The following is a 13158-nucleotide window of genomic DNA, read 5'->3' on the forward strand; positions in this document are numbered from 1 at the left end:
TAGTGCTGCGGTATATAGACAGCTAACCCAACAGGTGGCGACCGGAGAGTCGAGGGACTTCTCTGACATGGAGGATGACTTCAAGAACTACCTACATAAGCTAATTGCTTTCTTGCTGGTGCCACAAAACCTTGTGACAAAAAAAATAAACGGTCGAGAAATTACCTGCAGTGATTGGGCAAACTTGTGTCCGGTAAGCTATAAACCAGATTTTCTGTCTTGCCAGAGCACTAACAGCTTCCGTCGATCCCCATGGCGTCATGCCGAAATTCTCTGGGGCACTGCAAAAAACGCCATTGGGGCAGCCGCGATCGCTGAAATGATGGTCACTGCTTTCAATAACAAAAAATTGTGACGTAAAAATTCTTTAGGACATACGCAACAAGGGCGATACGCCCTTATGGCGTATCTGCAATCCTTACAAAACAAGCTAAGCCTGCACCCTTCACGAACAAGTGTAGTAAACACTTTCACATTCCCACCCCTTCTAAATGAGCAACTAACAGGTGCAGACTGTACTGGCACGAAATTCGTAGCAAACGGGAATGCTTTGACGTCTTGGTGCCTCCACACCTGAACATCCTCACGGTCATATACCTCAATTAACGTCGCCTCGTTTAAATAAAAGGTTCTGAACACTTACGTCATCATTATCATTATGACCAGCCTATCTACGCCCACTGCAGAGCAAAGGCCTCTCCCATGGATCTCCAATTGGCCCGGTCCTGTGCTTACTGAGGCCAATTTATTGCCGCACACTTCTTGATCTCATCCGTCCATCTAACTCTCTGCCGCCCCCAGCCACACTTGCCTCCTCTAGAGAATCGCTCTGTTAACCTTAATGACCAACATTACCTTGCCTGCGCATTAAATGCCCTGCCCACGTCCATTTCTTCTTCTTAATTTCTACTAATATGTCCTTAACATGCCTTTGTTCCCTGACCCACTCCGCTCTCTTCTTGTCCCTTAATGTTACACCTATCATCTTCCGCTGCATTGCCCGCTGAGTCGTCCTAAATTTAAGTTGAACCCTCTTAGTGAGCCTCCAAGATTGTGCCCCGTAGGTGAGTACCGGTAAGATGAAGCTGTCATAGACTTTCTTCATCAGGGACAATGGTAGCTTGCCATTCATTATATGAGAATGCCTGAACACTCCAGTGGCTGCTAAAACTTACGTACTATTCCCTTTTCACCTCACCACATCTTTACTATTACCTGCATGTTTCCCTATATTCAAAGAGCAGGCTTGTAGCCCAAGCGAGCAGGGGTTCAAGGAATGGTTTACGATAATTTACCTTACACAAAAGATATAAGTGTCATAAACATCATCGCGGCAAACTCTACGCTTCGTTACCACCCCGAGAAAGCAAGGCCATATTGTCACATAGCCAAATACAAGGCAGCTGTCTTGAAAGAAAATCAAGTTTATCAGAGCGACCTTCTGCTCTCCTAAGAACTCAAACAATACACAGGCGGTGAAACAACAGTCAACAAAGTGACGAGCGCAGAGGGGTGTCGGCGAACCAAATACCGCGGCGTCGGCTCTTCGGGCATTTATCTTTCGGGGCGAGCGTTTCTCGAACAGTGAAACTAAAGCCAGAACACCCTAGACCATACAGATTATTCTAGGCTGGGGACGTTAGTTCGAAACACTCTCCCTGTTGCAGGAGATACCACGTGCGGCACCAAAATAATGAATGGAACACGCGCTTCACTTGACATGCAGATAACACAACCCCGCGCTGCCGGGCGGTAAAAAGAAAATATAAGTAAACAAACCCAATGCATGGTTCGCGGCATAAGAGTGCATCGACCCGATGCTAAAAATAAAAGGACATTCCAAACAAACAAAATATTTGTGCAAAAAATTAAGAGAATCACCTACTAATGCGTAGAATTCTTATGCCGCCTTTTTTAAATGTGAGTTTTTTCAAGCCAAATTTCTTTTTTTTTTCTAAGCCCTGCCCAAACATTTATCTCCAATTACGGTATTATAACGATTCAGGGGAAACTTGTGCGAAATCTTCCATATTGTAGAAATACCATGCGTTTACGTTTTACCATGTTCCGTAATTTTTTGTAATATTTTTTTTTATTTTTGAGTTTCTCAAAATTTCGCCCGACCAATTATCTCAATTTACGTTACTATAAGAAATACATTTGGAACTTTCGCGAAATCTCTTTTATTGTGAAAATGCAGAGCGTTGGTTCGTCATTTTCCATAATTATTTTGTTTTTCTCATTTTTTAATGTTCCGATATTTCGTTTTACCAATTGTCTCCATTTATAATCTTATAACGATTACACGTGGAACTTTCGCGAAATCTTCATTTTTGTGGAAATGCCATGCAGTATGCGTTTTGACGTTGTCCATAATTTTTTTAAGGGTGAAGCTCTTTAGGGCGTGGGTCTGTCCATCCTCGACGTAGGTATGTAGCCACCTCTAGTTTAGTTCTTGGACTGTTTACTAGATGGCGTGGCTACCTCTAGTTTAGTTCTTGGATTGTTTACTAGATGGCGGTACTTGTATATGATGAAAAGATGCGCTTGGATTGTTTACTAGATTGCGTGGCTACCTCTAGTTTAGTTCTTGGATTGTTTACTAGATGGCGGGGAGTGTTGTAATAAAATCCGTTCGCTGTTGGCGTGCGCTCGGAGTCGCCCGATGGATAAGGCTGCAGATGTGCGAGCCCGCGAGGCAGAAGCGCTCCGTGAAGCTGCGTGACGCCACCGCCAAGATCCTGCCGTACGAGAGCGGAAGGCCGAAGCGTGTCGTCTGGCTGCGCGACGACGCCGCCAAGATCCCAGCGTTCGGGAACGAGAGGCCCAAGCGTCGCGGCAACGGCGCGAGGACCCTGCCGTACGCGAAGCGGCACGGCTGCGGCGCGAAGAGGATATCCAAAACGTCAGAGAACGGGAACCGGCGAGAAAGCGCGCGTATCGGCAGGCCGACCCCGATGCAGTGAGAGCTCGTGAGGCGTCTGCAAAACGCATCAGGCGAGCTCAGCCCCAAGGTGCCGACGCGCGGTTTAAGCGAGACTTTCTAGACGTTACGTTCGGACACAGATGTAGTGGGCGACCTTTCACTGAAGAGTCACGGTTTTACCGATGATTTCCCCTCAGGAGCTTCGCCCACTCATCATCATTCACCCCGTGGATATGCTGTGAATTTTTTTTATTTTGTCATTTTCTAGTTTTTCACAATTTCGTTCGACCAATTATCTCCGTTTAGTTATTCTAACGATTACATTTGAAACTTTCGCTAAATATGCATTATTGTGGAAATAGAGGGCGTTACACGCTTCAGCATTTCTCGTAATTGTACATTTTTTTTAATCCGTAGTTTTTCAAAATTTCGTTCCACCAATTATCTCCGTTTACGCAATTATAACGAGGTGAAACTTTCGCGAAATCTGCATTATTGTGGAAATGCCATGCGGTATACGTTTTAAAAATTTCTGCATTTTTATGTATATTTGTTATTTTTAGTTTTTCAAAGTTTTGTTTGTTCAATTATCTCTATTTCCAGTTATCTCCAATCATCTCCAATTATCTCCCTAACGGTTACATTTAGAACTTTCGCGAAATCTGAATTATTGTGGGAATGCAGGGCATTACACCGTTCGCCATTTTCCGTAAATATTTTATATTGTTCTTATTTTTTCAGTATTTCAAAATTTCGTTCGACCAATTACCTGCTTTCCGCAATTATAACGATTACAGGTGAAACTGTCGCGAAATCTACATTATTGTGGAATTGCCATGTAGTATACGTTTTGACATTTTTCATAATTTTTTTTATATTGCAGTTATTTTTTAGGTTTTCGGAAGTTCTTTCGACCAATTATCTCCATTTACGTTACTATAAGTATTACATGTCGAACTTTCGCGAAATCTGCATTATTATGGAAATGCAGGGTGTTACACCCTTCACCATTTCCTATAATTATTGTAAATATTTCTTATTTTCTTAGTTCTTCGGAATTTCATTCAACCAATTGTCTCCATTTACGCAATTATAAGGAGGTGAAACTTCCCCGAAATCTACAATATTGCGAAAATGCCATGCAGTATACGTTTTGACATTTTCTGCATTTTTAGACATTTTTGTTATGTTAATTTTTTGGAAATTTTGTTTGACAAATTATCTCCATTTACGTTATTCTAACGTAAATTTGGAACCTTCCCGAAGTCTGCAATTTTGTGGAAAAGCAGGGCGTTACACGCTCCTTGCTGCGGGGGTAGTCGGCAAAGACTGCTACGCATTAAAAAGTCCATCATCATGCGTAGTAGGGTTTCATGCAAACCACGCGGACGACTTCGGGCACGCGTGCGTCGTCGTGATGTTCACGAATCACCGTCCGGGATCACCTCCTAGTAAGTTGGCAAGCACGCGGAATCCGGTAGGGTGCGAAATACCGTCGCATAAGCTTCTCCCTGAGTCCTCGTCGTCGGATGGGAGTCCAACCGCACACACGATCCCCTGGGCGGTACTCGGCGCCTCCGCGTCAGAAGTTGTAGCGTCCAGTATCCACCAGCTGCTGGTCTGTTGTACGAACTCGAGTGGGCTGGCTGGCCTCCTCCGCACGCTGAAGGTATCCTTGGACGTCGGTGTTGAGGTCATCGTCTTCTACGTGCGGAAGCATGGCGTCAAGTATCCTAGTCGGCCGTCTTCCGTAGACAAGCTCGAACGGTGTCATCGGTGTAGTTTCCTGGATGGCCGTGTTGTACGAAGACGTGCCATACGGGAGCACTTCGTCCCAAGTCTTATGTTCAACGTCGACGTCTATAGACAGCATATCCGCGATTGTCTTGTTCAGACGTTCAGTTCGTTCGTTTGGGTGTGGTACGCCGCCGTTATTGGGTGATCCGTGTTGCTGTAGGGTAAGATTCATTGCATAAGCTCCGCGGTAAAGGCCGTTCCACCGTCCGTGATTAGGATTTGCGGGTTCCATGCCACAACATTACTAGGTTTATGAAGAACTTTATACGACTGTGCAGTCCCCCTTGGAAGAGCGGTGGTCTCTGTGTAGCGCGTCATGTAGTCGTCTCTACGACAATCCACTTGTTCTCGGATCGTGGCGTAGGGAACGGGCCCAGAAGGCCATTCAAATCTGTTGGAAGGGCCTCGATGGGATGGCGATCGGCTGCAGAAGTCCGGCGGGTCTGGTCGGTGGTGTTTTTCGTCTCTTGAAGTCACGGCAGCTCCAGGCGTAGTGGGACACATGGGTTGTAAGGCGGGGCCAGTAAAACTTTGTTTTGATTTTTACAATAGTGTGAGCTGTGCCAAGATTTCCGGAAGACGGGTCGTCGTGGCATGCATCAAAAATTTCGGCATGAAGGTCTGCGCGAATGACAAGAACATAATTCGTTCTCGTTCCGGGGTTGAAAGTTTTCTTCACGAGGATGGGGTTTATGAGGGTGAATTTTGGTAAATTGTGTTAGAAGGCCTTGGGCACGGCGTCATTGCGTCCTTCGAGGTAGTCCATCATGACGCGTTACACAGGCTCGGCACGCTGCTGGGCGACTCCCAAGGATGCGCTGTCTTCATCGCAGTGTTATGGTGGTGGGTCGACGGGGCGGAAGACAGGTAGTCGGCGTGACAGTGTTTCCTGCCGGAGTTATAGATGTTTGCCACGTCGAATTCAAATTCTTGAAATCGCTATGGCTGAAGTTCTCGCGGGGTCAGGCAGGACTCCCACGGCGTTAACGACCTGGCCCAAAAATGTTAGTCCCTGGTACGCTGAGCGGCACTTTTCAGGCTTCAGCGTTAACCCCGACGTGCGAATGGCCTCGAGTACAGACTCCAACCTTGCAAGGTGTTCGTCGAAAGTTCGGGCGAATACCACAACCTCGTGTAGGTATACGAGGCACGTGTGCAACTTCAGACCAGCTAGCACAGTGTCCATGACTCTTTGCTAGCGCCGTGCTAGCGCCGTGCACAGCCCAAACTTTGCTAGCGCCGTGCACAGCCCAAACGGCATCACCTTGAACTCGTACAGGCCGTCCGGTGTTATGAGTGCAGTCTTCACTGGGTCTATCTCGGCCACGTCAATTTGCCAGTAGCCGGTCTTCAGACCCATCAATAAGTCAAGTCAAGTCATGTCAATGTTTATTTCCACATAGCCATGCTATGTTGAGGGGCACAGACAAAAAGCCTTTTTTTTTCTTAAGGTTTCTTTTTATAGGGCTTGACAAAGGCCTGTGCCCCGTATACAGTTACAGCAGCGTTGTGGAAAATACATGTGTCCTAAAATTACATAAACCAGAAAAAAAGCACGGCATCGCGATTATAATGTCACATACAAAGACATGAACAATAGCTGTAGGAAATACATGTGCCACAAAATTAAACCAGCGTAAAGGAACAAGAACGACAGCAAAATCATGTCACGATAGAAAAGCCAAGAAGTTCCAAGGAAACAGGAAATATAGGAGTACATGGTTAAATCGGGGATGAATTTAGTATAACAGGTAAATTAAATCTAAGCATTTGTCTTCCCTAGTCCGTTCGTATATATGGTATTTTCCAAATGTCTGTACAGCGTGTGTCATAAGTGCTTACCCGAACTGTTAGAGCACCAACGTCTCTCAAGAAAGAATCATTCTTTTTAATGCTATTACTGTGGCGCGTAAGTAATAATGAATCATATAAATTTCGAACCGGGAGTAGTTGAAGGTTGTGAAAAATTGGCCCAGTATGTGCGTCGTAACGAACATTTACAAGAGCTCTAACAGCTTTTTTTAAGGATGTGAATTTTATTTATATTTGTTTTTTGTCGTAGTACCCCATACAAGAAAACAATAGCTTAACGTAGACAAAAAAGTGAATTATCAATCAAGATTTTTACATTTTGGGGTAGGACACTACGCAAGCGGGATAATACACCAACCGTACGGGCAAGCCTACGGCACACACTTTGTACATGCGGATACCATGACATGCATTCATTAAATATTATGCCTAGGTTTTTTACAGTTAGAACTAGTTCGATGTTACATGTACCAAGGGTTAAATAATGACAGATCAACTTTTTTATTTCTGGGGCGTAAAAGGACTGTTTTGGTTTTAGGCACGTTAATACTGAGAGAATTTGTTAAGCTGTATGAATTCAATAATGCTAGTACCTTGTTTGCCTTTGTTTCAAGTTCCGTTATTGTGTTCTCAGAAAACTAAAGACTGATATCATCAGCGTACATAACAAAACGACAGCCTTCATCAATATATGCGACATCATTGACATAGATATTAAATAATAACGGTCCAAGAATACTTCCTTGTTGTATACCCCCCATAATGAAAGAAACGTTGATTTGGAACCATTTATTATTACTTGCTGCTTGCGGTCATTCAAATAGCTGTTTAAAAGCTGGAGAAATTGTCCACGAAAACCATAGTGTTCTAGTTTTTCGGCAAGGGTTCTATGATTTATTCTATTGAATGCTTTTGAATAGTCCACGAAAATTCCAAGCATGTAAGATTCTTGCTCGAAAGAGTTCAGAATTATTTCCTTTTGGAACAATAATGCGCTTTCAGTAGAACGATTTTTTATAAACCCAAACTGGCAAGGTGTCAGAATGGTATGTATGGTAATCAAGGCTGTCATTCGTTTGTGTATCAGTTTTTCAACGACTTTCGAAAATATCGGCAATATAGATATAGGTCTACAATTTGACATTATGTTTCTATCGCCACCCTTGAAAAAACGGATACTCTTGCTAATTGGAGTCTTTTGGGGAATTTTTCCTGTGAAAATATTTGATTCATTATGTATTCTAAAACACCAGCTGTAGTGCCAATAATGTTTTTAATTGGTTTAATTTGCAAGCCTTCATTGTAGCAGCTGTTGCAGTTTTTTAAAAGAGAGCATTCTTTCTGGAATTTCTACAGCTGTGGAAGGATATAAAAAGGCACTTTCTCGTAACTTAGGCTTAAAAAAGAAAGTGTGTACAATTTGGGTCGTGGGTGCTATTTGTAATAGATACAAAATAGTCATTAAATGTATTAGCAAGTTTTTAAGTGCGAATGCACTTTATAAGCGACCCCAAACCATCCACCGCCGGCGGCGGCGTCGGCGTCCGCAGTGCTCCTCTATATTTAAAAAAGAAACAGCATCCGGCGCCAGGTTTCGATCCGAGGACTTTGCGGCCGCAGCGCGACGCTCTACCAACCAAGCCACGCACGCGACGGTGATATAAGTGTTAATGACGCGCCTTATATCTTTAACGCATTCAAACTACGTCGTCAGCGGCGTGCGTTGGCGACTCAGCGGCGTTATAGCGGCTTGATAACTGCGTGGTGTACACGTGATACTACAAACCCGGTGGAAGAGATGGAAGAGAAGGCGGCGAGGCGGTGTGCTGCGGGGGCCGAGCGCAAGCGCCGCAAGCGGGCCGACAACCGTGCATTCGCACTTTCACATTCTCCCCCTCGGGGAAATGCGGGGGAATTTTTTTTGCCAGCTAATGCTTGGCCGTTCACAACTATTTAAGGTAGACCCGACTTTAGACCAGATTGCGGTTTGAGTAAATCATTTAGGTGCTTCAAATTATTTGAGAGCTTTGTGCTCCATCATTGCTGAACAAATTCTCAAAATACCAATTTCTAGTTTTACGCAAGAGGCTGTTTGTTTTATTTCTATGTTGTTTAAAATTTTGTAAATCTTGTGCATTTCTAGTTCTTAAAAAAAGGTGGTAAAGAGCATTTTTTGCCTTTATCGCTTTCAAGCAGTCACTGGTGATCCAGGGTTTACGTGCCTTACGAGGTTTACGTTTTGTTTTATAAGGAAAGCACTTGTGATATATTCTCTTGAAATTCTCAATAAATATCTCGTACGCATCATCGGGATCTTCAGAACGAAAAACTGCATCCCAATTTGCATTTGACAATGCACTAGAAAACAGCTGCATTGTTATATCGTTGATGCTGCGATATTTGATTACGGGCTTTTTTGATCTTTTGATTTGTAAACTAGTGCTACTCATCACGAAATAAATTGGTAGATGATCACTTATGTGAGCTCCTAGTACCCCTGAGCAAAGTGGTATGTTGTTCTCGTTAGTAATAAAGAGATCAATTAGAGTTGAAGAGTTGAGTTGTATACAAGTAGGATCCTTTATAACATTAGTGAAAGCATTTGCTTCTAATACAGTGAGGAGTTCGGCACGTTGTGATGTCAAGCTCAGAAGGTATACGTATATTTAAATCGCCAGCCAAGACCATAGCTGAATTATTATCATTAGACCAAGCCAGGTATGTATCGAGAAAAGAGAGAAAACTATATACGTTTCCCCCTGGTGGTCGGTACAGAACGGAAAAAATCGCATTGCTTCTTTTCACAGTCAGAACTTCAAAATCATCTGTTATTTGCGTAAAGGAATCAATAAGTTCACATTGAAATGTTTTATTGGCCAGCAGCATAATTCCACCGCCTCTTTTATCAGAACGTTTTAAAAAATAGGACACATAGCCGGGTAGATTAATCACCTCGTCTTCATTGCGATACCAAGTTTCAGTCACCAGGGCTATGTCGAAACAGAAATCAAAACTAGTTAAAAGAACCGTCAAGCTTTCCTCTTTGTTGCGACCGGATTGAGCATTCAAGTGAATGCAAGACATAGTTTGTTTCTTTGAACAAATCGTTTTGTTTAGATCAGCTGGTGTCAAAAGCATGTTTCATTTTGTCTAGATACTGTAACTACCGGCAAAGTACAATTGGGAATTATATTGCTGCGCATTCGAAATTTCAGCTTGTGCATTGTGTCTGCTTTCTTTGGTAACCCTATAAACCAGTTAGGGGAATTTAAGAACATGAAGCTATGAACGATTAATGCAGTCATTTCCGGGATCGGACTACAGATAACAGTGAACCCGAAAAAGAGGTTACAAGTCGTAAAACTCCCCCCCACAAAATAGGTACTTAGACAAGCAAAAGAAAGAGATAAAACGCTTTCAGTGACATGGCGGGACCAGTTTTTACTCCTCGCAGGACTGAACGTTGCGGGTGTTGATTCACCTCGTCGGGCAAGAACCTTTTCGTCTGTCGTCCAGACGAATTTCCATCCGATAGCCTTTTTTCGTGCTATAGCTGCGCCCTGCAACCGTTTGTTTTTTGCAGTAAGGTGTTCATTTATGTAAACATTTTTGCTTGGGCCGTCAAAACCAAGGAATTCCGTGGTTAGCCTGGCCTTGTGTGCTTTCGCTAAAACAACATTTCGTTTGAACCGGCGAGTTCGGAATTTTCACCTTGTCGCACACATCGATGTCTTTTTCGTCAAGTGTTTCGCCCAGTTTGTCCACGATTTCCTTTATGACTGTTATTTCATCGCAGTCATTCGGAAGCCCCTTTATTTCAAGGTTATGTAGTCTTTGGTACTGCTCCAGTTCATCTACACGTTGGTGGAGCTGCTGGTTTTCGATCTCAAGTTCCCGGTTTCTTTCCACAAGCTTTTTCATGTCAAGCCTCAGTTCCTTCATGTGCTTCATAATTTCCGCCACGTTATCAGCTGCGCCTGAGGAAAACTTCAGACTATCCTTTATGGTGCGAACGTCCACCCTAAACTCCCTCCGAAAATCATCAAGTTGTTTCTTGACCACCTCTGAAACATTTGACATTCCGACACAGTGTAGTTAACAAAACAACCCGCAGTGTTCGGCAGCAGTGCAACAGGATAAGCCAAAGGTACTGAAAAAGGGCGCTCACCTGCAAGTATGCAAGATACGCAGGTTAGGTTGGCGTGTTTCTGGTGCATTGCTGCCGAACTGAGTCGAGCGCTGGCCTGTCCTTTGCTTTTATACGCCGGTGGTGATAAGGTCAGACAAGGAGACACAATCTCTCCAATGTTATTCACAGCATGCTTACAAGAATTCAGAACGTGGGATTGGGAACAGGTGGGAGTAAGGGTTAATGGAGAATACCTGAGTAACCTCAGATTTGCTGATGACGTTGCCTTGCTAAGTAACTCGGGGGACGAATTGCAAAGCATGCATTCTGCACTGGGCGAACAGAGTAGAACCGTGGGCCTGAAAATTAATATGCAGAAAACTAAAGTAATGATCAATAACCTCGGGACAGCACAGCAGTTTGAGATAGGTGGCAAGGCAGTGGAAGTGGTAAGCGAATATATCTACTTAGGCCAAGTTGTGACCCCAGATCCCAACCATGAGGCAGACATAATTAGAAGGATCAGAATGGGGTGGGGTGCATATGGCAGACACTCTCAGATAATGAATAGCAGCCTACCATTGTCGCTGAAGAAGAAAGTGTATGACAGCTGCATCTTACCGGTACTCACCTACGGGGCAGAAACTTGGAGGCTCACTAAGAGGGTTCAACTTAATTTGAGAACGACTCAGTGGGCAATGGAACGAAAGATGATAGGTGTAACATTAAGGGACAAGAAGAGAGCGGAGTGAGTCAGGGAGCAAACTGGTGTTAAAGACATATTAGTAGAAATTAAGAAGAAGAAATGGACGTGGGCAGGGCATGTAATGCGAAGGCAAGATAACCGCTGGTCATTAAGGGTAACAGAGTGGATCCCTAGAGAAGGCAAGCGCTGCAGGCGGCGGCAGAAAGTTAGATGGGCAGATAAATTGGTCACAGTTGGCACAGGACCGAGGTAATGGGAGAATAATGGGAGAGGCCTTTGCCCTGCAGTGGTCGTAGACAGGCTGGTGATGATGATGATGATGATGATGATGATGATGATAAGAGCATGCGCAGTCGTCTCCTTTCTTGCTCAAGGCGCCTCGATGTCGGTAGCCACCTTTGTTGGTCGCCAACAGCACTTTCGATGCTTCACACGCAGGCACAGCAGGGGCTCGGCTGGCAATACGGGCTGCAAGTATGCAAGATACGCAGGTTAGGTTGGCGTATTTCTGGTGCACCGCTGCCGAACTGCTGGGTGTTACAAGAAGTACTTCACGTGGCATGGGTGGTCGAGGGCGTCTTCGATTCGTAGCAGGGGGTACACATCCTTGTGGTGAGTTTGGTCAGTCGCCAGTAGTTAACAAAAAACCTTCATGTGCTGTCTTTTTCCTTCACGAGGATGACCGGTGCAGCACAGGGGTCTTTAGATGGCTGTATGATGTCCTCGCTGAGCATGTCTCCGGATGGCTTCCCCCTCATATGAAGAGACGCGTTATGGTGACTGTCGGGTATGACGGGCTCCATCTTTCGTTATTATTCAGTACTTCGTTAGAGGTGTCTGACGTAATTTTGAGTTCGACAAAAAACACTCGCTGTAGTGATGCATAAAGACAATAATTTGTTCCGTTTTTTGCGTTACCGCCGGGTTTACGTCGAAGGGATGCGGAAGCTTGAAAGCATCTGCGCATCCACAGTTGGCAACGGCGATCACGTCACTTGATTTTTGCGTTTCTTCGAGGAGCGACATTTCAGCGCCCTTGTTTAACGCTGGTACTACTCGGTAAAATTAGTGGCCAAAACGAGGAATTTTCTTTGCTTAAAGCGCGCAATGCCTTTTCCGACGGAGACACAACGGTCGAGTAGCAAACTTCGATCTATACGCTAGTGTCAACGGTAGAGGCAGCATCTTCACAGTAGACGGTGATCATCAAGGCTGCGCGGGGTTGCAGGGTGACGTTATTATTGGCGATCCTTCCTTACAGCAGCACGGTGTTCGGGGTTTGGTTCCGGCGCCACGGAGTAATCGGAGGAAAAAGTTACAGACTTGGTCTGTAGATCATTCATTGCACCGTTGTCCGTCAAAAAGTCCATTCCCAGAATTACGTCGCGGGAGCAGTTAGGCAAAATGACGAACGCAGCAGGGTATGTGGAGCAGGCTAGTGTGAGGCGCGATGTGCACGTCCCACTTGGCGATACCGGAAGGCCTCCTGCTCTGCGTCCCATCTTGTCGAAACTTTCTTCAGCTTAGGTGCGAATGATCTGCTCATTACTGAGTTGTCGCTTCCCGTGTCAAAGAGAGCGACTACATCGAAGTCGTCGATGGAGAACTGGACGTCAGACGCCGCCTTCCTCGGATTTCGGATGCGTCGCCGCGTCGTATCTTGACTTGTCCGTGTTGACGGTCGGGCACTATGCGTCGTCGTTGTCGTCTCGTCTTCTCACCAGCAGGCGCAGTCACGCCGGGCACGAGTCGCTCCGTATGGCTGTCGTCGTCTTCGGGAGTCATGCT

General features: G+C 44.9%; 1 protein-coding gene across 2 annotated transcripts in view; it reads left to right on the forward strand.

Annotated features, from left to right (window-relative positions):
• Positions 1-13158, forward strand: part of LOC144143473 (atlastin-2-like) — a 64722-nt gene that overhangs the window by 16694 nt on the left and 34870 nt on the right. Inside the window, exon 5 of one of the 2 annotated variants that reach the window (XM_077675220.1) lies at positions 35-193. The exons of the other annotated variant lie outside the window; for it this stretch is intronic. Within the exon in view, the coding sequence (XP_077531346.1) occupies positions 35-193 (159 nt within the window). The remainder of the gene's footprint in view (positions 1-34; positions 194-13158) is intronic. 2 annotated transcript variants of the gene reach the window in all.

Source organism: Haemaphysalis longicornis, unplaced genomic scaffold (genome assembly GCF_048455015.1).
Source record: "Haemaphysalis longicornis isolate Haplotype H1 unplaced genomic scaffold, Haemaphysalis longicornis Haplotype H1 scaffold_6, whole genome shotgun sequence".
NCBI lineage: Eukaryota > Metazoa > Arthropoda > Arachnida > Ixodida > Ixodidae > Haemaphysalis > Haemaphysalis longicornis.